The 26263-nt window shown below is 53.3% G+C and overlaps 1 protein-coding gene across 1 annotated transcript in view; it reads left to right on the forward strand.

Annotated features, from left to right (window-relative positions):
* ARHGEF17 (Rho guanine nucleotide exchange factor 17) overlaps positions 1 to 23284 on the forward strand; it is a 192034-nt gene extending 168750 nt beyond the window's left edge. Inside the window, exons 7-21 of the mRNA XM_069759424.1 lie at positions 2367 to 2417; positions 2579 to 2688; positions 5887 to 5972; positions 6538 to 6656; positions 9697 to 9910; positions 10355 to 10428; positions 12755 to 12948; positions 13114 to 13367; positions 13609 to 13855; positions 14034 to 14120; positions 17107 to 17174; positions 21452 to 21600; positions 21771 to 21945; positions 22042 to 22299; positions 22475 to 23284. Coding sequence (XP_069615525.1) covers positions 2367 to 2417; positions 2579 to 2688; positions 5887 to 5972; positions 6538 to 6656; positions 9697 to 9910; positions 10355 to 10428; positions 12755 to 12948; positions 13114 to 13367; positions 13609 to 13855; positions 14034 to 14120; positions 17107 to 17174; positions 21452 to 21600; positions 21771 to 21945; positions 22042 to 22299; positions 22475 to 22647 — 2259 coding nt within the window. The 3' untranslated portion in view covers positions 22648 to 23284. The remainder of the gene's footprint in view (positions 1 to 2366; positions 2418 to 2578; positions 2689 to 5886; positions 5973 to 6537; positions 6657 to 9696; positions 9911 to 10354; positions 10429 to 12754; positions 12949 to 13113; positions 13368 to 13608; positions 13856 to 14033; positions 14121 to 17106; positions 17175 to 21451; positions 21601 to 21770; positions 21946 to 22041; positions 22300 to 22474) is intronic.
* The last annotated feature ends 2979 nt before the right edge of the window (positions 23285 to 26263 follow it).

Genomic DNA, 26263 nt, shown 5'->3' on the forward strand with positions numbered 1-26263 from the left:
GCCCTTCTGTGCCACTCTGTCCACCGCTCGCCCTTCTGTGCCGCTCTGTCCACCGCTCGCCCTTCTGTGCCGCTCTGTCCACCGCTTGCCCTTCTGTGTCCGCTCTGTCCACTGCTTGCCCTTCTGTGTCCGCTCTGTCCACCGCTTGCCCTTCTGTGTCCGCTTTGTTCACCGCTTGCCCTTCTGTGTCCGCTCTGTCCACCGCTCACCCTTCTGTGTCCGCTCTGTCCACCGCTTGCCCTTCTGTGTCCGCTCTGTCCACTGCTCGCCCTTCTGTGCCACTCTGTCCACCGCTCGCCCTTCTGTGTCCGCTCTGTCCACTGCTCGCCCTTCTGTGCCACTCTGTCCACCGCTCGCCCTTCTGTGCCGCTCTGTCCACCGCTCGCCCTTCTGTGCCGCTCTGTCCACCGCTTGCCCTTCTGTGTCCGCTCTGTCCACTGCTTGCCCTTCTGTGTCCGCTCTGTCCACCGCTTGCCCTTCTGTGTCCGCTTTGTTCACCGCTTGCCCTTCTGTGTCCGCTCTGTCCACCGCTCACCCTTCTGTGTCCGCTCTGTCCACCGCTTGCCCTTCTGTGTCTGCTCTGTCCACTGCTCGCCCTTCTGTGTCCGCTCTGTCCACCGCTCGCCCTTCTGTGTCCGCTCTGTCCACTGCTCGCCCTTCTGTGTCCGCTCTGTCCACTGCTCGCCCTTCTGTGTCCGCTCTGTCCACTGCTCGCCCTTCTGTGTCTGCTCTGTCCACCGCTCGCCCTTCTGTGCCGCTCTGTCCACTGCTCGCCCTTCTGTGTCCGCTCTGTCCACCACTCGCCCTCCTTCTGTGTCCGCTCTGTCCACCGCTCACCCTTCTGTGTCTGCTCTGTCCACCGCTCGCCCTCCTTCTGTGTCCGCTCTGTCCACCGCTCACCCTTCTGTGTCTGCTCTGTCCACCGCTCGCCCTCCTTCTGTGCCGCTCTGTCCACCGCTCGCCCTTCTGTGTCTTCTCTGTCCACCGCTCGCCCTTCTGTGTCCGCTCTGTCCACCACTCCCCCTTCTGTGTCCGCCCTGTCCACTGCTCGCCCTTCTGTGTCCGCCCTGTCCACCACTCGCCCTTCTGTGTCCGCCCTGTCCACCGCTCTCCCTTCTGTGTCCGCTCTGTCCACCACTCGCCCTCCTTCTGTGTCCGCTCTGTCCACCGCTCACCCTTCTGTGTCTGCTCTGTCCACCGCTCGCCCTCCTTCTGTGTCCGCTCTGTCCACCGCTCACCCTTCTGTGTCTGCTCTGTCCACCGCTCGCCCTCCTTCTGTGCCGCTCTGTCCACCGCTCGCCCTTCTGTGTCTTCTCTGTCCACCGCTCGCCCTTCTGTGTCTGCTCTGTCCACCACTCCCCCTTCTGTGTCCGCCCTGTCCACCGCTCGCCCTTCTGTGTCCGCCCTGTCCACCGCTCTCCCTTCTGTGTCCGCCCTGTCCACCGCTCTCCCTTCTGTGTCCGCTCTGTCCACCGCTCGCCCTCCTTCTGTGCCGCTCTGTCCACCGCTCGCCCTTCTGTGTCTGCTCTGTCCACTGCTCACCCTCCTTTGTGCTTTCTATCCACTGCTCGCCCTCCTTTGTGCTTTCTATCCACCGCTCGCCCTCCTTTGTGCTTTCTATCCACTGCTCGCCCTCCTTTGTGCTTTCTATCCACCGCTCGCCCTCCTTTGTGCTTTCTATCCACTGCTCGCCCTCCTTTGTGCTTTCTATCCACTGCTCGCCCTCCTTTGTGCTTTCTATCCACCGCTCGCCCTCCTTTGTGCTTTCTATCCACCGCTCGCCCTCCTTTGTGCTTTCTATCCACCGCTCGCCCTCCTTTGTGCTTTCTATCCACTGCTCGCCCTTCTTTGTGCTTTCTATCCACTGCTCGCCCTCCTTTGTGCTTTCTATCCACCGCTCGCCCTCCTTTGTGCTTTCTATCCACTGCTCGCCCTCCTTTGTGCTTTCTATCCACTGCTCGCCCTCCTTTGTGCTTTCTATCCACCGCTCGCCCTCCTTTGTGCTTTCTATCCACTGCTCGCCCTCCTTTGTGCTTTCTATCCACTGCTCGCCCTCCTTTGTGCTTTCTATCCACCGCTCGCCCTCCTTTGTGCTTTCTATCCACTGCTCGCCCTCCTTTGTGCTTTCTATCCACCGCTCGCCCTCCTTTGTGCTTTCTATCCACCGCTCGCCCTCCTTTGTGCTTTCTATCCACCGCTCGCCCTCCTTTGTGCTTTCTATCCACTGCTCGCCCTCCTTTGTGCTTTCCATCCACTGCTCGCCCCCCCCTTGTTTGCTGACACATTTACAGGTGGGCTCTTCTCTGTATCTTGGGGGGGGGCACACACCATTTTCTGATCAGACCTTGGGATTTTCTTCTCTGCAGCTTCCCGTTCCTTTCCGGAGATTTGTGCGGCAGGAGATGGTGGTGGAAGTGGTAAGAGCGGGACCGTTTCTTATGTAATGCTGCAGAGGTGGCACTCCCAGGAGCTGTGCGGCCATTGTTATCTGCATGTCTGTGTATGACCTCGGCTTTCTGTCCCGCGTTGCTCCCTCCTGACGTTGGGGTGACGGGTATCTCGTTTCGCTGTCCCACAGAAAGCTGTTGGGGGTAAGAAGGACCGATCGCTCTTCCTCTTCACAGACCTGCTCCTCTGCACCACCCTGAAAAGAAAGTCGGGGTCCCTGCGCCGAAGCTCCATGAACCTGTAAGTGCAGAGCAGCTTCCTGTGGTTGTTATCTACATGTAACGCTCCGCAGCGCTGCCATACATCGTCACTATTCTTACTTCATAGCTAATTATACTCCAGTCACTTCCGAAGCTGCGGTCACACAGGGGCCCAATGGACTGGTAGGATGTCTGAGTCCCCATTACTGAATAAAATGATATCACTAGTATAAACTGGGATGGTGTAGATTTACTTAGGGTTCTGAGACTTTTAGGCTATGTGCACACGTTTCTTGCAGAAATTTCCTGTGAAAAACCTGAAATTTTCTGCAATAAATCCGCATGCGTTTTTTGCGCGTTTTTGGTGCGGTTTTTTTTGCTGATTTTTCCGGACATTTCCCAATGCATTATATAGTGGGAAATCCGCAAAAAATCCGCAAAATTAATGAACATGCTGCGTTTTTTACCGCAATGCATCATGTGCACAAAAATTGTGGAATTCATTCTAAATGATGGGATGCATAATGTATGCTTTTTTTTTTTTGCGGTTTTATAGTGAAAAAAACGCGAAAAAAAATGCGAAAAATCAGCAACGTGTGCACACAGCCTCAAGCTCCTGATCCCTGTAGTGGCCATTGTATCAGGATAAGGAAAGGAGATTTGTTTTAATGCTTCCCATATTTATTAATGTACCCCAGAGCTGCACTCACTATTCTGCTGGTGCAGTCACTGTGTACATACATTAAATTACTGATCCTGAGTTACATCCTGTATTATACCCCAGAGCTGCACTCACTATTCTGCTGGTGCAGTCACTGTGTACATACATTACATTACTGATCCTGAGTTATATCCTGTATTATACCCCAGAGCTGCACTCACTATTCTGCTGGTGCGATCACTGTGTACATACATTACATTACTGATCCTGAGTTACATCCTGTATTATACTCCAGAGCTGCACTCACTATTCTGCTGGTGCAGTCACTGTGTACATACATTACATTACTGATCCTGAGTTACATCCTGTATTATACTCCAGAGCTGCACTCACTATTCTGCTGGTGCAGTCACTGTGTACGTACATTACATTACTGATCCTGAGTTACATCCTGTATTATACTCCAGAGCTGCACTCACTATTCTGCTGGTGCAGTCACTGTGTACATACATTACATTACTGATCCTGAGTTACATCCTGTATTATACTCCAGAGCTGCACTCACTATTCTGCTGGTGCAGTCACTGTGTACATACATTACATTACTGATCCTGAGTCACATCCTGTATAATACTCCAGAGCTGCACTCACTATTCTGCTGGTGCAGTCACTGTGTACATACATTGCATTACTGATCCTGAGTCACATCCTGTATAATACTCCAGAGCTGCACTCACTATTCTGCTGGTGCAGTCACTGTGTACATACAATACATTACTGATCCTGAGTTACATCCTGTATTATACTCCAGAGCTGCACTCACTATTCTGCTGGTGCAGTCACTGTGTACATACATTACATTACTGATCCTGAGTTACATCCTGTATTATACTCCAGAGCTGCACTCACTATTCTGCTGGTGCAGTCACTGTGTACATACATTATATTACTGATCCTGAGTTACATCCTGTATTATACTCCAGAGCTGCACTCACTATTCTGCTGGTGCAGTCACTGTGTACATACAATACATTACTGATCCTGAGTTACATCCTGTATTATACTCCAGAGCTGCACTCACTATTCTGCTGGTGCAGTCACTGTGTACATACATTACTGATCCTGAGTTACCTCCTGTATTATACTCCAGAGCTGCACTCACTATTCTGCTGGTGCAGTCACTGTGTACATACATTACATTACTGATCCTGAGTTACCTCCTGTATTATACCCCAGAGCTGCACTCACTATTCTGCTGGTGCAGTCACTATGTACATACATACATTACTGATCCTGAGTTACATCCTGTATTATACTCCAGAGCTGCACTCACTATTCTGCTGGTGCAGTCACTGTGTACATACATTACATTACTGATCCTGAGTTACCTCCTGTATTATACCCCAGAGCTGCACTCACTATTCTGCTGGTGCAGTCACTGTGTACATACATTACATTACTGATCCTGAGTTACATCCTGTATTATACTCCAGAGCTGCACTCACTATTCTGCTGGTGCAGTCACTGTGTACATACATTACATTACTGATCCTGAGTTACATCCTGTATTATACCCCAGAGCTGCACTCACTATTCTGCTAATGCAGTCACTGTGTACATACATTACTTTACTGATCCTGAGTTACATCCTGTATTATACTCCAGAGCTGCACTCACTATTCTGCTGGTGCAGTCACTGTGTACATACATTTCATTACTGATCCTGAGTTACATCCTGTATTATACCCCAGAGCTGCACTCACTATTCTGCTGGTGCAGTCACTATGTACATACATACATTACTGATCCTGAGTTACATCCTGTATTATACTCCAGAGCTGCACTCACTATTCTGCTGGTGCAGTCACTGTGTACATACATTACATTACTGATCCTGAGTTACCTCCTGTATTATACCCCAGAGCTGCACTCACTATTCTGCTGGTGCAGTCACTGTGTACATACATTACATTACTGATCCTGAGTTACATCCTGTATTATACTCCAGAGCTGCACTCACTATTCTGCTGGTGCAGTCACTGTGTACATACATTACATTACTGATCCTGAGTTACCTCCTGTATTATACCCCAGAGCTGCACTCACTATTCTGCTGGTGCAGTCACTGTGTACATACATTACATTACTGATCCTGAGTTACATCCTGTATTATACTCCAGAGCTGCACTCACTATTCTGCTGGTGCAGTCACTGTGTACATACATTACATTACTGATCCTGAGTTACATCCTGTATTATACTCCAGAGCTGCACTCACTATTCTGCTGGTGCAGTCACTGTGTACATACATTACATTACTGATCCTGAGTTACCTCCTGTATTATACTCCAGAGCTGCACTCACTATTCTGCTGGTGCAGTCACTGTGTACATACATTACATTACTGATCCTGAGTTACCTCCTGTATTATACCCCAGAGCTGCACTCACTATTCTGCTGTACCGTAATATAATTTGGCGTTGTGTGGAGGACAAGGTCTCTGTATGTAATTTGCCCTCAGGCGCCCCCTGTTGGGCAGTGTGGGTGTTGCAGTGACTTTCGGCTTTCTTTCCTTAGGTACACTGCAGCCAGTGTGATTGACATCGCCAGCAAGTACAAGCTGCTCTGGAAACTGCCCCTGGAGGATGTGGATGTTGTGAAAGGTTTGTTACCTACTCTTTCCTCACTGAGTCATTTGGCTCTATAATATCGGACACTACATCACCACATCTCCCACAAACACACTAAATCAGCAGGGGGAGGTGTGAGATCAGGCTGCTCAGATTCAGAAACCGTTATGGTACTTTGTGTAGCTGCCATAATACCGCCAGAGCTGTGGGAAACCACGTCCATACAAATGAGCGGCTCTGCTACATCTGTAAAGTGCGGGCTGTGGCGGTCGCGGGCTGTGGCGGTGACAGGCTGTGGCGGTCGCGGGCTGTGGCGGTGGCGGTCGCGGGCTGTGGCGGTCGCGGGCTGTGGCAGTGACAGGCTGTGGTGGTCGCAGGCTGTGGTGGTCGCGGGCTGTGGCGGTCGCGGTCTGTGGTGGTGACAGGCTGTGGTGGTCGCGGGCTGTGGCGGTCGCGGGCTGTGGTGGTGACAGGCTGTGGTGGTCGCGGGCTGTGGTGGTCGCGGGCTGTGGCGGTCGCGGGCTGTGGTGGTCGCCGGCTGTGGTGGTCGCGGGCTGTGTACATGTGTCTGACTCTGATCGCTTCTCCTATTGGGCAGGAACATCCCAAACCTCCAACAGGGACAGCATCCAGAAGAGCATCAGCCGGCTGGACGAAGACCTCAGCACCATGGGGCAGATCAGCAAACTGTCCGAGACCCTCAGCTTCCCGCACCAGGTGAGGAGCATGTGGGGGTCCAAGGTCACTGCTTATATGGGGGTCTGGGGTGACGTCTTATATGGGGGTCTGGGGTGACTCCTTATGTGGGGGTCTGTGGTGACGGCTTATATGGGGGCCTGGGCTGACGGCTGTGTACTATATTGGAGCCTGTGGTGATGATCTTTTGGTGGGGGGCTGTGACCGTGCCGCAATCTTGTGTTGTCCTCACCGGTCTCCACCACGCAGCCAGATCTCTAATAGTGATGAGCGTGCTCGGATACCGTGTGCTCATGCTCTGGTGTTATCTGACTGTCTTCGGTGTGCTCGAATACTATGGTCGAGTCCCCGCAGCTCCATGTCTCGCGGATGTTAGACAACATATCCAGGGATTGATGTCTAGCAAACAGAAAATCTCCACATGTGTTTGTAGCTGGCGAACAGCCGCAATTCATGCTGGCACGGAAACTCAAACATATTATCTGAGCCCCCGAGCACGCGGGAGACACGGGGATAGCACCCGAGCACGCGGGAGACACGGGGATAGCACCCGAGCACGCGGGAGACACAGGGATAGCACCCGAGCACGCGGGAGACACGGGGATAGCACCCGAGCACGCGGGAGACACGGGGATAGCACCCGAGCACGCCGGAGACACTGGGATAGCACCCGAGCACGCCGGAGACACGGGGATAGCACCCGAACACGCGGGAGACACGGGGATAGCACCCGAGCACGCCGGAGACACTGGGATAGCACCCGAGCACGCCGGAGACACGGGGATAACACCCGAACACGCGGGAGACACGGGGATAGCACCCGAGCACGCGGGAGACACGGGGATAACACCCGAACACGCGGGAGACACGGGGATAGCACCCGAGCACGCCGGAGACACGGGGATAACACCCGAACACGCGGGAGACACGGGGATAGCACCCGAGCACGCGGGAGACACGGGGATAACACCCGAGCACGCGAGAGACACGGGGATAGCACCCGAGCACGCGGGAGACACGGGGATAACACCCGAACACGCGGGAGACACGGAGATAGCACCCGAGCACGCGGGAGACACGGGGATAACACCCGAGCACGCGGGAGACATGGGGATAACACCCGAGTACGACGGAGACACGGGGATAGCACCCGAGCACTCTGGAGACACGGGGATAACACCCGAGCACGCGGGAGACACGGGGATAACACCCGAGCACGCGGGAGACACGGGGATAACACCCGAACACGCGGGAGACACGGAGATAGCACCCGAGCACGCGGGAGACATGGGGATAACACCCGAGCACTCTGGAGACATGGGGATAACACCCGAGTACGCCGGAGACACGGGGATAGCACCCGAGCACTCTGGAGACACGGGGATAACACCCGAGCACTCTGGAGACACGGGGATAACACCCGAGCACGCGGGAGACACGGGGATAACACCCGAACACGCGGGAGACACGGAGATAACACCCGAACACGCGGGAGACACGGAGATAGCACCCGAGCACGCGGGAGACACGGGGATAACACCCGAGCACGCGGGAGACACGGGGATAACACCCGAGCACGCGGGAGACACGGGGATAACACCCGAGCACTCTGGAGACACGGGGATAACACCCGAGCACGCGGGAGACACGGGGATAACACCCGAGCACTCTGGAGACACGGGGATAACACCCGAGCACTCTGGAGACACGGGGATAACACCCGAGCACTCTGGAGACACGGGGATAACACCCGAGCACTCTGGAGACACGGGGATAACACCCGAGCACTCTGGAGACACGGGGATAACACCCGAGCACGCGGGAGACACGGGGATAACACCCGAGCACTCTGGAGACATGGGGATAACACCCGAGCACGCGGGAGACACGGGGATAACATCTGAGCACTCTGGAGACACGGGGATAACACCCGAGCACTCTGGAGACACGGGGATAACACCCGAGCACGCGGGAGACACGGGGATAACACCTGAGCACTCTGGAGACACGGGGATAACACCCGAGCACGCGGGAGACACGGGGATAACACCCGAGCACTCTGGAGACATGGGGATAACACCCGAGCACGCGGGAGACACGGGGATAACACCCGAGCACTCTGGAGACACGGGGATAACACCCGAGCACTCTGGAGACACGGGGATAACACCCGAGCACGCGGGAGACACGGGGATAACACCCGAGCACTCTGGAGACATGGGGATAACACCCGAGTACTCTGGAGACATGGGGATAACACCCGAGTACGCCGGAGACACGGGGATAACACCCGAGCACTCTGGAGACACGGGGATAACACCCGAGCACTCTGGAGACATGGGGATAACACCCGAGTACGCCGGAGACACGGGGATAACACCCGAGCACTCTGGAGACACGGGGATAACACCCGAGCACGCGGGAGACACGGGGATAACATCCGAGCACGCGGGAGACACGGGGATAACATCCGAGCACTCTGGAGACACGGGGATAACACCCGAGCACTCTGGAGACACGGGGATAACACCCGAGCACTCTGGAGACACGGGGATAACACCCGAGCACTCTGGAGACACGGGGATAACACCCGAGCACGCGGGAGACACGGGGATAGCACCAGAGTCATGCTGCACACCGCAAGACCTGTGTCTTTTACTCCCATCACACTCAAACCTGAGATGAGACATTGGTCCATTGCATCAGTCACAGATGTCCAGCCCCCCATGTGCATCAGTCACAGATGTCTGGCCCCCCATGTGCCTCAGTCACAGATGTCCAGCCCCCCATGTGCATCAGTCACAGATGTCCGGCCCCCCATCCTCTGACGTAAGACGTCCGGCCCCCCCATATATATCTGTAATAAACACGCTGGATACAATGGGATATCTAGTGATCCAGAAGAGCTCATTGCTGCCCCCTGCTGGGTAATGCACTGTGTATAAGCTGCAGGCAGAGTGGGCGAAGGGAACTGACAACTGTGCTGATCACATTTCTGAAACATTGGTTGTCGTTGTGCCATGCAGGACATGTTTGTGACATTTGTCTCCCTTGTCTACAGACTTTGGATGACGTCATTAAAGACATGATGGCGTCCGTCCATCGAGATCTGGCCGAGAAGCAGTCGCTCTCCTTCTCCATGTCCTTCCCACCAAACAAGGTGGAGCTGACCACCACCAAGGCGGACGGCACTGAGAGCTTCATCTTCGAGTTCAGTAACCCGGACGCCAGGCTCCACTTTGAGCAGGCCTTCGAGGACGCCAAGAAGAAACTAGGTAATGGCTATAAGAATATGAAGTCTGTGAAATGTATTCAGGGCAGCGGCTTCCAGAGCAGGAGCACAGTGGGCGTAGTAGTCTATGATCAGGTCTTTATACCCATGGAGAGAAGGTCCGCCGATGACCAAGCCTGCAGCTCCATCATTATCAGGATGCGTGGGGTTCCACAGGTAGAAGCCTGATCAGAAAGTGGTGTAGACCAAGGGTCAGAAAGGACCTATTGTGGGCACGGTGCCTAGAGCTGGGGGATTAAAGGGCTCACGATGTGGAGACCCTGGGACAGTTAGTCCTTCTGCCCCAGCTATGACACTACCCCTTCTGGGACCTTATAGGACCAGTTATTTCTCCGTCTGCTCCGTACCGGTGTGCCGTACAATGGTCACATCTGATGTGAAGTGCAGATGTAATGCTGAGTTATTAACCACTTGGTTGTCTTCTCAGCCACCAGCAAGAATCGCTTGGACCCAGAGTTTCTGAAGGCCATCCCCATCATGAAGACCCGCAGTGGAATGCAGGTGAGGAGAATGGGAGTTGTGTTCCCTCTCTGTAAACTCTGTTGTCATGTCTTGTGCGTTTAAAGCACAGAAACAACCTAACAGCATGTGTACGGGGTGAGGATGAGGGAAAACTAAAGACGATCTACAAACCGTCTCATCAGTCAGACACCAATAGGGGTCAGAAGGCCTGAAGCCCATTGTACTACCTTCTGTTCTGTGGAGGCCACTAGTATTGCCCACCATACGAGCTTTTTAGGTGAAGCCCACTGTACCACCTTCTGTTCCATACAAGACTATGGTGAAGACCACTGTACCACCTTCTGCTCCAGGCACGATTATGGTGAAGCCCACTGTACCACCTTCTGCTCCAGGCAGGACTATGGTGAAGCCCACTGTACTACCTTCTGCTCCAGGCAGGACTATGGTGAAGCCCACTGTACCACCTTCTGCTCCAGGCAGGACTATGGTGAAGACCATTGTACCAGCTTCTGCTCCAGGCAGGACTATGGTGAAGACCATTGTACCAGCTTCTGCGCCAGGCAGCACTATGGTGAAGACCATTGTACCACCTTCTGCTCCAGGCAGGACTATGGTGAAGCCCACTGTACTACCTTCTGCTCCAGGCAGGACTATGGTGAAGCCCACTGTACCACCTTCTGCTCCAGGCAGGACTATGGTGAAGACCATTGTACCAGCTTCTGCGCCAGGCAGCACTATGGTGAAGACCATTGTACCACCTTCTGCTCCAGGCAGGACTATGGTGAAGACCATTGTACCAGCTTCTGCGCCAGGCAGCACTATGGTGAGGCCACTGTACCACCTTCTGCTCCAGGCAGGACTATGGTGAAGCCCACTGTACCACCTTCTGCTCCAGGCAGGACTATGGTGAAGCCCACTGTACTACCTTCTGCTCCAGGCAGGACTATGGTGAAGCCCACTGTACCACCTTCTGCTCCAGGCACGATTATGGTGAAGCCCACTGTACCACCTTCTGCTCCAGGCAGGACTATGGTGAAGACCATTGTACCAGCTTCTGCACCAGGCAGCACTATGGTGAGGCCACTGTACCACCTTCTGCTCCAGGCAGGACTGGTGATGCCCACTGTACCACCTTCTGCTCCATGCAAGACTATGGTGAAGCCCACTGTACTACCTTCTGCTCCAGGCAGGACTGTGGTGATGCCCACTGTACTACCTGCTACATACAGGAATATGGTGAAACCCACTGTACCACCTGCTACATGCAGGACTATGGTTATGCCCACTGTGCCACCTGCTACATCCAGGACTATGGTGATGCCCACTGTGCCACCTGCTATATGCAGGACTATGGTGATGCCCACTGTACCACCTGCTACATGCAGGACTATGGTGATGCCCACTGTACCACCTGCTACATGCAGGAATATGGTGAAACCCAATGTACCACCTGCTACATGCAGGACTATGGTTATGCCCACTGTACCAACTGCTACATGCAGGACTATTGTGAAACCCACTGTACCACCTTCTGCTCCTTGTAGGACTATGGTTATGCCCACTGTGTCACCTTCTGCTCCTTGCAGGACTATGGTTATGCCCACTGTACCACCTTCTGCTCCAGGCAGGACTGTGGTGATGCCCACTGTACTACCTGCTACATACAGGAATATGGTGAAACCCACTGTACCACCTGCTACATGCAGGACTATGGTTATGCCCACTGTGCCACCTACTACATCCAGGACCATGGTGATGCCCACTGTACCACCTGCTACATGCAGGACTATGGTGATGCCCACTGTACCACCTGCTACATACAGGACTATTGTGATGCCCACTGTACCACCTGCTACATACAGGACTATGGTGATGCCCACTGTACCACCTGCTACATGCAGGACTATGGTTATGCCCACTGTACCAACTGCTACATGCAGGACTATGTTGAAACCCAATGTACCACCTTCTGCTCCTTGTAGGACTATGGTTATGCCCACTGTGTCACCTTCTGCTCCTTGCAGGACTATGGTTATGCCCACTGTACCACCTGCTTTGTGCAAGCCTAGAAAGCTTTGTTTCTCCAGGTCTTCCTCATAAGATATTTCTGGACTCTCGGGTTCTCTGTGTCGGAGTGCTGCGCTGCCTTTTGTGCTCGCTCTAGTCTATCCCCTGACCAAGTGACCTAAGGGGAAACTTACATGATGAACATGTCACCATCAACATTACTGCTCACAATGATCACAGACGGTTCGTGATGCTGAAAACGTTTCCTAATCCAGACGATTTATCTAGATAAAGGGTAATTCCGTATGTAGAAGTAAGACGTTACTTACATGTAGTTGTTGTTTGTGTCGTCTTCCAGTTCTCCTGCGCGTCTCCCAGCCAGAGCAGCCCTGACAACATGCACGAGGTGTGGGTGTGTAACAGCGACGGATACGTGGGGCAGGTCTGCCTGCTGAGCATCAGGAACGAGCCCACCGTGGAGGCCTGTATCGCCGTCTGCTCGGCCCGCATCCTCTGCATCGCCTCCGTGCCGGGCCTGAAGAGGAACTACAGGTAGGGGCGACTGTCAGAAATAAATCAGAGCCGCACGTTTGGTACAGAGGAATCCATCAACAGCAGCTTGCTGATGGTTTCCATAAAACCACAACCTGTTTGTATCTATGAAATGTCACCAGCGTTCTGAGGGGGTCGAGATTCTGAGGATTTTATGTCTTATAGCAGGGAGCGACCACCGGCCATGGCGAACCGGCCATCAGAGCAGCATCACACGCAGCAGCATCTGGATGAGCCCCCGTCCCAGCAGTGCCTCCACATCTCCATCTCCGGATCCTCCCTGGAGCTCTCTGAAAACACCGACAGCCGGGAACTGGTGCCCTTTGACAGTGACGACACTGACGATGAATCCTCTCCCAGCCCCTCCGGGACCCTCCAGAGTCAGGCCAGCCGCTCCACCATCTCCTCCAGCTTTGGAAGTGAGTATGGAGGTTCTAATGCCCTGGCCTGGTCCACATTGCCGTCCAGTCTGCCGGGGCCCTTGTGTATCTTATTACTCATTTTTCATCCATTTAGTCTTAAATTTGCCTTTTTTTCACCTTTTTCATGATTTTATAGTCACCAACTAAAGCGCCTAAAACCGTTACTGCCACCTAGTGGCCAATTATATAATGGTGGATGAGGAGGAGAGTTTTTATTTTTTGTTGTTGATTTTATTAGATGAAGAGATGACGAGTGCCAAGGACACAACGGCGGAGACCACCAGCTCGGAAGAGGAACAGGAGGCCGGATTCCTGCCCATCCCCAGCAACTTCAACCAGAACCGGGACAGCGAGAGTCCCACTGAGGGGTCCGCAGTGCGGAGGTCCAGCCGGGGGTCCTTCACCCGGGGCAGCTTAGAAGACCTCCTGAGTATCGACCCCGAGGCTTACCAGAGCTCCATGTGGCTGGGAACGGAAGACGGCTGGTATGTGTATTGGGGGGACCTAAATTAAAGGGAAGTTAACCCCTTAATGACAAGGGATATTTCTTTTCCTGCTGTTTGGGTGTTCAAATAACTGACCGTGTAGTGTTAATCTATGGTGGGGACGGTCTGCGCCCGCGGGTTACACCCCTGTACTGACAGTGCACTCTTCTCTGTCCAGCATCCACGTCTATCAGTCGTCTGACAACATCCGAAACCGGAAGAACAGCATGAAGATGCAGCACGCGGCGGCCGTCATGTGTATCCTGTGAGTACCACAAATCTCAGCATGGTCGTCAGCCCCCATTGTTGACCTATTTTAGGTTGGGGGGGTTTCTTAAAAGTCCTGTAGTTTAAAAAAATGTCAGTGGAGGTTTATTAAAAATGTTGCACCATTTTTTTTTATTTTATGCAGAAGGAGTTGACTAAGAATCCATCAGCGAGCTCGTTCTGACGGGAAGCTTGTCACTTTTGTTTTTTTTTTAGCGATTATGAATGAGCTTTGAGGAACTAAGAAAAAGAAAAGGGTCAAAAGAGTTAGGCCGGCGTCACACTAGCGAGTTTTACGGACGTATGAGCGCATAAAATATGTCCGTAAAACACGCCTAACAAACGTCCCAATTATTCTCTATGCCCCTGCTCCTATCTGCCGTATTTTACTGATCAGTATTATACGGCTTTCTACGGCCGTAGAAAATTGCAGCATGCTGCGTTTGTCACCGTATTGCGCAAAAAAAATGCCAATGAAAGTCTATGGGGGCCAGAAAAATACGGATTACACACGGACCAGCAGTGTGACTTGTGAGAAATACGCAGCGCTGTTAGAGAGAAAAGCCGGTAATTCAGTGCGGTGTACAGTAAAATCACACTGACAGCTTACATTAGAATAGGTAGAATAAATGTGTACACATAGAATAGGTATATATATATGTCAGTGAGACACATACTGTATTTTTCGGACTATAAGACGCACCGGACCATAAGACGCACCCCAAATTTGGGGTGAAAATTGCAGAAAAAAAGATTTTTTTATAAGATGGGGGTCCGTCTTATTGTCCGAATGTACAGTATCTTACCTGAGGGCTGGCGGTGGCAGAGCAGGGTCACAGGAGGCATGGTGTCGGCAGAGGTGGGGAGGTGCTGGGATGAGGAGGTGCTGGGATGAGGAGGTGCTGGGATGAGGAGGTGCTGGGATGAGGAGGTGCTGGAATGAGAAGGCGCAGTGAGAGGTATGGCGTGAGAGGGGTCCCTTTCCCCGGTATGGTGATGCAGCAGTCCGGTAAGCAGCAGAGCCGGTTGAATCCTGCGGTGGCAGAGGTGTGGCAGCAGAGGAGGCGCAGTAAGCAGGGTCCCTTTCTCCGGTGAGGTGATGCAGCAGCCCGGTAAGCAGCAGAGCCGGGTGAATCCTGTTGTTATCGGTGGGGGCGGCCATCTTCCTGAGGCCGCGCGTGTGCAGATGAAGCGCTCTGCTTCCCGGGGCTTCAGGAAAATGGCCGCGGGAGGCCGCGAGTGCGCAGATGGAGATCGCGGCGGCCATTTTCCTGAAGCCCCGGGAAGCCCCCCCCCCCCTGGCTAAAAACATCTGCCCCCAGCCACCCCAGAAAAGGCAGATCTGGAAGATGCGCCTATTCTGGCACTTGGCCACTCTCTTCCCATTCCCGTGTAGCGGTGGGATATGGGGTAATGAAGGGTTCATGCCACCTTGCTATTGTAAGGTGACATTAAGCCAAATTAATAATGGAGAGGCGTCAATTATGACACCTATCCATTATTAGTCCAATACTAGTAAAGGGTTTAAAAAAACACAAACACATTATTAAACATTATTTTAATGAAAAAAATCACAAAGGTTGTTGTAATATTTTATTCTACGCTCAATCCACTCACTGAAGACCCTCGATCTGTAACTAAAAAAAAATAATAAACCAACAATATCTATACCTTCCGAGGATCTGTAACGTCCAACGATGTAAATCCATCTGAAGGGGTTAAAATATTTTGCAGCCACGAGCTCCGCTAATGCAGCTGCTCCTGGCTGCAAAACCCCGGGGAATGAAGGTAAAGTAGGTCAATGACCTATATTTACCTTCATTCGCGGTGATGCGCCCTCTGCTGGCTGTTCCTGGAGCGTGGGAACTTTCCTAGAAAGCTCCCTTGCTCGAGATCATAAGAGGACAACCAGCAGAGGGCGCCTCACCGCAAATGAAGGTAAATATAGGTCATTGACCTACTTTATCTTCATTCCCCAGGGTTTTGCAGCCACGAGCAGAGCTGCATTATAGCAGAGCTCCTGGCTGCAAAATATTTTAACCCCTTCAGATGGATTTACATCGTGGGACCTTACAGATCTTCGGAAGGTATGTATATTGTTGGTTTATTATTTTTTCTTTGTTACAGAGCGAGGGTCTTCAGAAGGATTGAGCGTAGAATAAATGATTACAACAACCTTTATTAAAAATTATTTTAATGAAATAAAAACAATGTGTTTGTGTTTTTTTAACCCTTTACTAGTATTGGATTAATAATGGATAGGTGTCATAATTGACGCCTCTCCATTATGAATCTGGCTTAATGTCACCTTACAATAGCAAGGTATGTTGGTTTTGCAAGCCTGCGAGAAAAACACGCAGTACGGATGCCATACGGATTACATACGGAGGATGCCATGCGCAAAAAACGCTTAAACACCCTGCCTACGGAGGAGCTACGGACCACTATTTTGGGGACTTTTCAGCGTATTACGGCCGTCATATACGGACCGTATTGTCTTACGCCGAGTGTAACGCCGGCCTTACAAACAATCAGAAGGAGCTCGCTGATGGATTCTTAGTCAACTCCTTTGCGGCCATTCCTTGGAACAGACAAATAGTGAAACATTTTGTATAATATCAAAGTGGGAAAAATATTCTTCACCCCAAAATTATGGATTTCACAAAAAAAATGACCCCAAGGATAACCTTTTATTGGAGGAGTATTGAGAATAATGAGGGTCGTCCTGGTTAAGTAGTAGTATACATACACGGCGTTTGTAGGGGTCATAAGTACTTGGGCCCGAGACCCCAGACGCTTAAGGGCCACCCGTCTGCTACGACAGAGGCGTTGTGACGTCTGTAAGTGCCTGGATCTAACCCTGCGTGCAGTACCCGGGGCGTATACAGGTCCGACGGGCAGGAGACCCTCCGTGCTGGCCGGGGGAGAGGGCCCCGAAGTGACGGTGTGAGCCTTGTGAGATAAACGCTGTGTCTCCTCCGCAGATATCTGGATAATCAGGTGTTTGTGTCCGTAGCGAATGGAGACGTGATCGTCTATCAGAGAGAAGCAGGTAATGAGGCCGCGGGCTGGGAGCGCTCCCCGGGAAGGCTTGTAATGGCGCCCCCTGCTGTCACACACATGTAATGGCGCCCCCTGCTGTCACACACCTGTAATGGCGCCCCCTGCTGTCACACACTTGGTATGGTGCCCCCTGCTGTCACACACCTATAATGGCACCCCCTGCTGTCACACCTATAATGGCGCCCCCTGCTGTCACACACTTGTTATGGTGCCCCCTGCTGTCACACACCTGTAGTGGTGCCCCCTGCTGTCACACCTATAATGGCGCCCCCTGCTGTCACACACTTGGTATGGTGCACCCTGCTGTCACACACCTATAATGGCACCCCCTGCTGTCACACCTATAATGGCGCTCCCTGCTGTCACACACTTGTTATGGCGCCCCCTGCTGTCACACACTTGTTATGGTGCCCCCTGCTGTCACACACCTATAATGGCGCCCCCTGCTGTCACACCTATAATGGCGCCCCCTGCTGTCACACACTTGTTATGGTGCCCCCTGCTTTCGCACACTTGTAATGGCTCCCCCTGCTGTTACACACCTATAATGGCTCCCCCTGCTGTCACACACCTATAATGGCGCCCCCTGCTGTCACACACTTGGTATGGTGCCCCCTGCTGTCACACACCTATAATGGCTCCCCCTGCTGTCACACCTATAATGGCGCCCCCTGCTGTCACACACTTGTTATGGTGCCCCCTGCTGTCACACACCTGTAGTGGTGCCCCCTGCTGTCACACCTATAATGGCGCCCCCTGCTGTCACACACTTGGTATGGTGCACCCTGCTGTCACACACCTATAATGGCACCCCCTGCTGTCACACCTATAATGGCGCTCCCTGCTGTCACACACTTGTTATGGCGCCCCCTGCTGTCACACACTTGTTATGGTGCCCCCTGCTGTCACACACCTATAATGGCGCCCCCTGCTGTCACACCTATAATGGCGCCCCCTGCTGTCACACACTTGTTATGGTGCCCCCTGCTTTCGCACACTTGTAATGGCTCCCCCTGCTGTTACACACCTATAATGGCTCCCCCTGCTGTCACACACCTATAATGGCGCCCCCTGCTGTCACACACTTGGTATGGCTCCCCCTGCTGTCACACACCTATAATGGCTCCCCCTGCTGTCACACACCTATAATGGCGCCCCCTGCTGTCACACACTTGGTATGGTGCCCCCTGCTGTCACACACCTGTAATGGCGCCCCCTGCTGTCACACACCTATAATGGCGCCCCCTGGTGTCACACACCTGTAATGGCTCCCCCTGCTGTCACACACCTATAATGGTGCCCCCTGCTGTCACACACTTGTAATGGCGCCCCCTGCTGTCACACACTTGTAATGGCGTACCCCTGCTGTCACACACCTATAATGGTGCCCCCTGCTGTCACACACCTGTAATGGCGCCCCCTGCTGTCACACACCTATAATGGTGCCCCCTGCTGTCACACACCTGTAATGGCGCCCCCTGCTGTCACACACTTGTAATGGCGTACCCCTGCTGGCACACACCTATAATGGCGCTCCCTGCTGTCACACACCTATAATGGTGCCCCCTGCTGTCACACACCTATAATGGTGCCCCCTGCTGTCACACACCTGTAATGGCGCCCCCTGCTGTCACACACCTATAATGGCGCTCCCTGCTGTCACACACTTGTAATGGCGCCCCTTGCTGTCACACACATGTAATGGCGCCCCCTGCTGTCACACACCTGTAATGGCGCCCCCTGCTGTAACACACTTGGTATGGTGCCCCCTGCTGTCACACACCTATAATGGCACCCCCTGCTGTCACACCTATAATGGCGCCCCCTGCTGTCACACACTTGTTATGGTGCCCCCTGCTGTCACACACCTGTAGTGGTGCCCCCTGCTGTCACACCTATAATGGCGCCCCCTGCTGTCACACACTTGGTATGGTGCACCCTGCTGTCACACACCTATAATGGCACCCCCTGCTGTCACACCTATAATGGCGCTCCCTGCTGTCACACACTTGTTATGGCGCCCCCTGCTGTCACACACTTGTTATGGTGCCCCCTGCTTTCGCACACTTGTAATGGCTCCCCCTGCTGTTCCACACCTATAATGGCTCCCCCTGCTGTCACACACCTATAATGGCGCCCCCTGCTGTCACACACTTGGTATGGTGCCCCCTGCTGTCACACACCTATAATGGCTCCCCCTGCTGTCACACACCTATAATGGCTCCCCCTGCTGTCACACACCTATAATGGCGCCCCCTGCTGTCACACACTTGGTATGGTGCCCCCTGCTGTCACACACCTGTAATGGCGCCCCCTGCTGTCACACACCTATAATGGCGCCCCCTGGTGTCACACACCTGTAATGGCTCCCCCTGCTGTCACACACCTATAATGGTGCCCCCTGCTGTCACACACTTGTAATGGCGCCCCCTGCTGTCACACACTTGTAATGGCGTACCCCTGCTGGCACACACCTATAATGGCGCTCCCTGCTGTCACACACCTATAATGGTGCCCCCTGCTGTCACACACCTGTAATGGCGCCCCCTGCTGTCACACACCTATAATGGTGCCCCCTGCTGTCACACACCTGTAATGGCGCCCCCTGCTGTCACACACTTGTAATGGCGTACCCCTGCTGGCACACACCTATAATGGCGCTCCCTGCTGTCACACACCTATAATGGTGCCCCCTGCTGTCACACACCTGTAATGGCGCCCCCTGCTGTCACACACCTATAATGGTGCCCCCTGCTGTCACACACCTGTAATGGCGCCCCCTGCTGTCACACACCTATAATGGCGCTCCCTGCTGTCACACACTTGTAATGGCGCCCCTTGCTGTCACACACTTGTAATGGCGCCCCCTGCTGTCACGCACTTGGTATGGTGCCCCCTGCTGTCACACATCTGTAATGGCGCCCTCTGCTGCCACACACCTGTAATGGCGCCCCCTACTGTCACACACCTATAATGGCGCCCTCTGCTGTCACACACCTATAATGGCGCCCCCTGCTGTCACACACCTATAATGGCGCCCCCTGCTGTCACACACCTATAATGGCGCCCCCTGCTGTCACACACTTGGTATGGTGCCCCCTGCTGTCACACACCTATAATGGCGCCCCTGCTGTCACACACCTGTAATGGCGCCCCCTGCTGCCACACACCTGTAATGGCACCCCTTGCTGTCACACACCTATAATGGCGCCCCTTGCTGTCACACACCTATAATGGCGCCCCCTGCTGTCACACACCTATAATGGCGCCCCTGCTGTCACACACCTATAATGGCGCCCACTGCTGTCACACACCTATAATGGTGCCCCCTGCTGTCACACACCTGTAATGGTGCCCCTGCTGTCACACACCTATAATGGCGCCCCTGCTGTCACACACCTGTAATGGTGCCCCCTGCTGTCACACACCTATAATGGCGCCCCCTGCTGCCACACACTTGTAATGGTTCCGCCTGCTGCCGCACACTTGTAATGGCGCCCCCTGCTGTCAAACACCTGTAATGGCGCCCCCTGCTGCTGCACACTTGTAATGGCGCCCCCTGCTGTCACACACCTGTAATGGCGCCCCCTGCTGTCACACACCTGTAATGGCGCCCCCTGCTGTCACACACCTATAATGGCGCTCCCTGCTGTCACACACTTGTAATGGCGCCCCTTGCTGTCACACACTTGTAATGGCACCCCCTGCTGTCACAACCTTGTAATGGCGCCCCCTGCTGTCACGCACTTGGTATGGTGCCCCCTGCTGTCACACACCTGTAATGGCGCCCCCTGCTGTCACACCTGTAATGGCGCCCCCCTGCTGTCACACACCTGTAATGGCGCCCCCTGCTGTCACATACCTGTAATGGCGCCCCCTGCTGTCACACACCTGTAATGGCGCCCCCCTGCTGTCACACACCTGTAATGGCGCCCCCTGCTGTCACGCACTTGGTATGGTGCCCCCTGCCGTCACACACCTATAATGGCGCCCCCTGCATTCACACACCTATAATGGCGCCCCCTGCTGTCACACATTTGTTATGGCGCCCTCTGCTGTTACACACCTATAATGGCGCCCCCTGCTGTCACATACCTATAATGGCGCCCACTGCTGTCACACACCTATAATGGCGCCCCCTGCTGTCACACACTTGTTATGGCGCCCTCTGCTGTTACATGGAGCAAATGATGCTGAGCTTTTGAGGATGCGTGACCAGTGACAACTGGCATTGATTGAGCTGCGTTTTATGTCTTCTCTTTCTAGGGAGTTTTTGGGACTCTCAGAATTCCAAGATTCTGCCCCTGGGTTCTCCCGGGAGCCCGATCACTAAGATGGTGTCCATCTCTGGGAAGCTTTGGTGCGGCTGTCAGAACAGGGTCATCATCCTGAACACGTCGTCCCTACTGCAGGAGGTAAATGGCGGCGGGTGGCCGACCTCAGATCTGTGTGCCTTGGTCAGACCTGCGGGACGATGGATGAATGCGCACCGACGCTCAGCGGGCCTCATATCGGGCTCTGATGTGGCGGTTATGTGGACGTCGGCAGACTTCTTCCTGATCCTTCTGTCCTTCTCCGCTTTCAGCACACGTTCCACATTGGACAGGATCAGAACCGCTGCGTCACGTGTATGGTCACCAGTAACGTCGGGATGTGGATCGCTCTGCAGGGCAGTGCTCAGGTTCGCCTTTATCACGCCACCACCTTTGAGCAGTTGTCGGAGGTGGACATCGCTCCACCCGTGCACAAGATGCTAGCAGGTAACAGCGGCCAGGACCATATGTCGCCCACCATGGTGTCCTCGGAGGGTCCATGTAACTTACGTGGTCATCTCTTCTTCTTCTCCCCCCCTCAAGGCTCCGATGCCATCATCCGCCAGCACAAGTCTGCGTGTCTGAGGATCACCGCTCTCCTGGCCTGCAAGGATCTCCTGTGGATAGGGACGAGTGCCGGAGTGGTCCTCACCCTCACCATCACCTCCACCACTAGCTCTTCGAAGGGCCCGATCAGCCCGGTGGGACTCTCGCAGGGACACACGGGTCATGTCCGGTTCCTCACCTCGGTGGAGCTGCCAGATGGGTTTGACGTGCACTTTCCTCTGCCTGTAGATCAAGGTGAGTGCTTGCTGCTCCCTGTCCCACAGCGTGGCAGTGCGACAACCCTAAGAAGCACTCTGCAAACGTGTCACCATGGTAGTTGTCACCCTGATGGTCTTTGGTCCATGGTGGTCACATCTCTCGGTTATCCCAAGTGTCCGTTTCACTCTTAATTTTAACTCTTTTCTTTCAGGAAACGAACAGACATGCGACACAGAAAAGAGAGATTCCACCCGACACCGACCAAAATCCAAGCTGCTTGTGATCAGCGGAGGAGACGGCTACGAGGACTTCAGGCTCACCAGCAGCAGCGAGACTGTGGGCAGAGACGACAGCACCAACCACTTGCTGCTATGGCGGGTGTGAAGACCCCACGGCACAGTACTCCAAGCTAGACCCTCTGCTGCCCGTACCTTCGTCTTTGGCTTTTTGTCTTTTGACGTATTCCATGCTTACACCTCCATCGTCCATCAAACATCTCCATGACGCTGGTTCCAGGAGCTTCTCTGGAGGGGTCTAAAGGGGTCCCGAGGGGCCTTCAGTCCAAAGAGCCAATGAACTAAGCATGAGAGTTTTAGGGTGGTGCAGTGGGGTGGGATTGCCAAAGTCTTCACGGTGATAAATTCCGGTACTCATGTGCCTACAGCTGAATCCTTAGGATGGTGAGAACGTTGGATGTGGTCGGTGGCTCAACACTGGCTCTCGGCACCTTCGGTAAAAGGTATTAACCACTGGTGGGTGAGCAGTGACCCCAGGGACGCGTCTCGCTGCTGTCCGTCAGCCCTCCGGGTTCTGGTTTCTGTCCGCGTTTCTTACAGACAACAAAACGGGACCCGACCAGACTAAGCGTCCGGAGGGTCCGACTGTTCACTCCGAATCTGTGGCTATTAATGAACTGTGTACACGTGTCGTCAGCCCAGCAGGCAACATGTTGTTTTTTGTTTTGTTTTTTTTTATTGTTCTTATTTATTGTCCAGTGGAAAAAAAAACTTATGTTCTGAAAGTTTTCCTTTTTTTTTAGTGCTGTAACTGGGTCACGTATTTTCTACGTCCAGTGCTGATCGAGACAAGGGGGAGGGGGCACTAAGGTTACGAGCAACTCAAGACTCAAAGCTGACAGACCAAATTCATTCCAATAGGAGCAACCAGTGGCTGAGACTTGTAGTACTTGTGCGACTGAGGATCAACTCGATCCCATCTGCTATGAATCGACCTCTACAGAGGCTTTAAGGAGGATCCGTCTCGGCTCCAATATGTCTTTTTTAGTAAATACACGTATTCTCCATGAACTAACAATTCTGGAGCCACTTTTTTCGTAGCTCTGAGTTTCGTCGTTCCTCTGCTATTCCTCCTGGAAGTTAATGAATTGACAATTGATGTTACCAGTTGTGGGCGTGTCCTGACACAATCTATCCCTGACCAATCAGTGCTGACCGTATCAGACACGCCCCCCTCCAACAAGAGGAATGGCAGCACCATTCTCACCATTCATGAACACATTGCCAGGAGGAATAGTGGGAAAAACGCTTTCGAATTGTGAAATAATGAAGTATTTACTAAAAGAAGGATATGAGGAGAAAAAGATTAGACTGATTTCAGGATGGCTGCGGCATCTTTTCCGTATACTGTACGTGATTGGTCGGACGACGCTAAACATTGTGCCTTGTGGAAGTAGAACTTGGATCGTTCATGTAGAGACGTCACAGAATGTACGATGGACGGTGATGAGATCACGGCCTCGGCGGACACAGGGTGTATAGGATGGACGGTGATGAGATCACGGCCTCGGCGGATACAGGGTGTATAGGATGGACGGTGATGAGATCACGGCCTCGGCGGATACAGGGTGTATAGGATGGACGGTGATGAGATCACGGCCTCGGCGGATACAGGGTGTAGTGACGCGGGCTCAGCATGGAGGGCGGCAGTGAAGGGATCGGACTAGCAATTACACAATGAGCTGTCGTATATTTGGCATTTTTCTTCTGCCCTACAGGTCGTTAAGGTCTCATAGGATCACGCAGAGACCATTTCCCAACATGTAATTACTTTTACAGATATGGGCGGTTTTAATTAACAGTGGACATCCCCTTTTAAAATTTTTTTTTACGGTATTAGCTAGTCCTTTAAATTGCAGTATCTGAAGTTAACACTAGACGGCGCTGCTGCTCCTCCCCCGTTGTGTTTTTGGCGCACACTCAAGGAACTCCAGATGCGCAATTTTTTTTTTAAATGCTTTTTAATTAAATCAGGGTGTATAGGAGATAGTAGAATAAATGCTAAATGGGGCGGCAATGGCCGTCTCCTCACTGGGCCCTCTCTTAGTCCAGAATATAAAAGTCCAAAGATCTAAATCCTCCCTCCATTCAGGGGACTGCCAGGGTCTGGCTGGCACAGGAACATCTTCAGAGCCTGTCGGGCAAAGGGACATCTTCAGGGTCCAATGAGCTTTGGGACATCTTGGTGCAGAACCGCTGCAGTTCCGCAGAAAGAAGTGACATGCTGTGGAATGTAAACCGCGGCGTTTCTGCGCGTTTTTTTCTGCAGCATGTGCACAACGGTTTGCGGTTTCCATAGGTTTACATCTAAATGTAAACGCTGTGGAATCTGCAGCGGACCCGCAGCGGCAAAATTGCTGCGGTTCCGCAGTAAAAACCGCAAGGTGTGAACATAGCCTTAGAGGCCGGAGGGCGCAGGGACATCTTTAGGGACTGGCGGGCGCCGGGAAATCTTTAGAGGCCCGGAGGGCGCAGGGACATCTTTAGGGGCCGATGAGTACAGGGACATCTTTAGGGGCCAATGAGTACAGGGACATCTTTAGGGGCCGATGAGTGCAGGGGCATCTTTAGGGGCCGATGGGCGCAGCGATATCTTTAGGGACTGGCGGGCGCAGGGACATCTTTAGGGGCCGATGGGGGCAGGGATATCTTTAGGGACTGGCGGGCGCAGGGACATCTTTAGGGGCCAATGAGTACAGGGACATCTTTAGGGGCCGATGAGTGCAGGGGCATCTTTAGGGGCCGATGGGCGCAGGGATAGCTTTAGGGACTGGCGGGCGCAGGCACATCTTTAGGGGCCGATGAGTACAGGGGCATCTTTAGGGGCCGGCGGGCGCAGGGACATCTTTAGGGGCCAATGAGTACAGGGACATCTTTAGGGGCCAATGAGTACAGGGGCATCTTTAGGGGCCGGCGGGCGCAGGGATATCTTTAGGGGCCAATGAGTACAGGGACATCTTTAGGGGCCAATGAGTACAGGGGCATCTTTAGGGGCCGGCGGGCGCAGGGACATCTTTAGGGGCCAATGAGTACAGGGGCATCTTTAGGGGCCAATGAGTACAGGGGCATCTTTAGGGGCCAATGAGTACAGGGACATCTTTAGGGGCCAATGAGTACAGGGGCATCTTTAGGGGCCGGCGGGCGCAGGGACATCTTTAGGGGCCGGCGGGCGCAGGGACATCTTTAGGGGCCGATGGGCGCAGGGATATCTCCAGGGTCTGATGGGCGCAGGGACATCTTTAGGGGCCGATTCCCCATATATCCCTCTGGATGGAATCTTCTTAGAATGTTGGGTGTCTTTGCAATGTATCACTGCTGCAGTCACATTCCGCTGCTTTCCTGTTGGCTCTCGGACTCTGCAGACCCTCACATCTGCCGGGACGTTGTGTGCGGAGCATGCTTTGCAGATTTGCGCTGTGAGATGTGTAGTCTGCAGGCTCTGCACCACAGCTTGTCTCCCATAATGCAGTGCGGCGTATTCCGCTGCAGTTTATCTCCTTACCGCTAATAATGCAACACGCTCTAACAAGAACACCATTAGAATGATTGAATTGTGAGTGCAGCTTTGGGTGTAAGTGGAGCAGATCTAACTCCCGATCCGTGGAATAGAAATATTCAGCTACATTCTGCTACATCACATCTGATCCTGTGGCCGCCGCCATTGCACCGCTGTATATATGCACCTAATGCCGCTTTATGGCGCC

The sequence above is a fragment of the Ranitomeya imitator genome, chromosome 3 (genome assembly GCF_032444005.1).
Source record: "Ranitomeya imitator isolate aRanImi1 chromosome 3, aRanImi1.pri, whole genome shotgun sequence".
Classification (NCBI taxonomy): domain Eukaryota; kingdom Metazoa; phylum Chordata; class Amphibia; order Anura; family Dendrobatidae; genus Ranitomeya; species Ranitomeya imitator.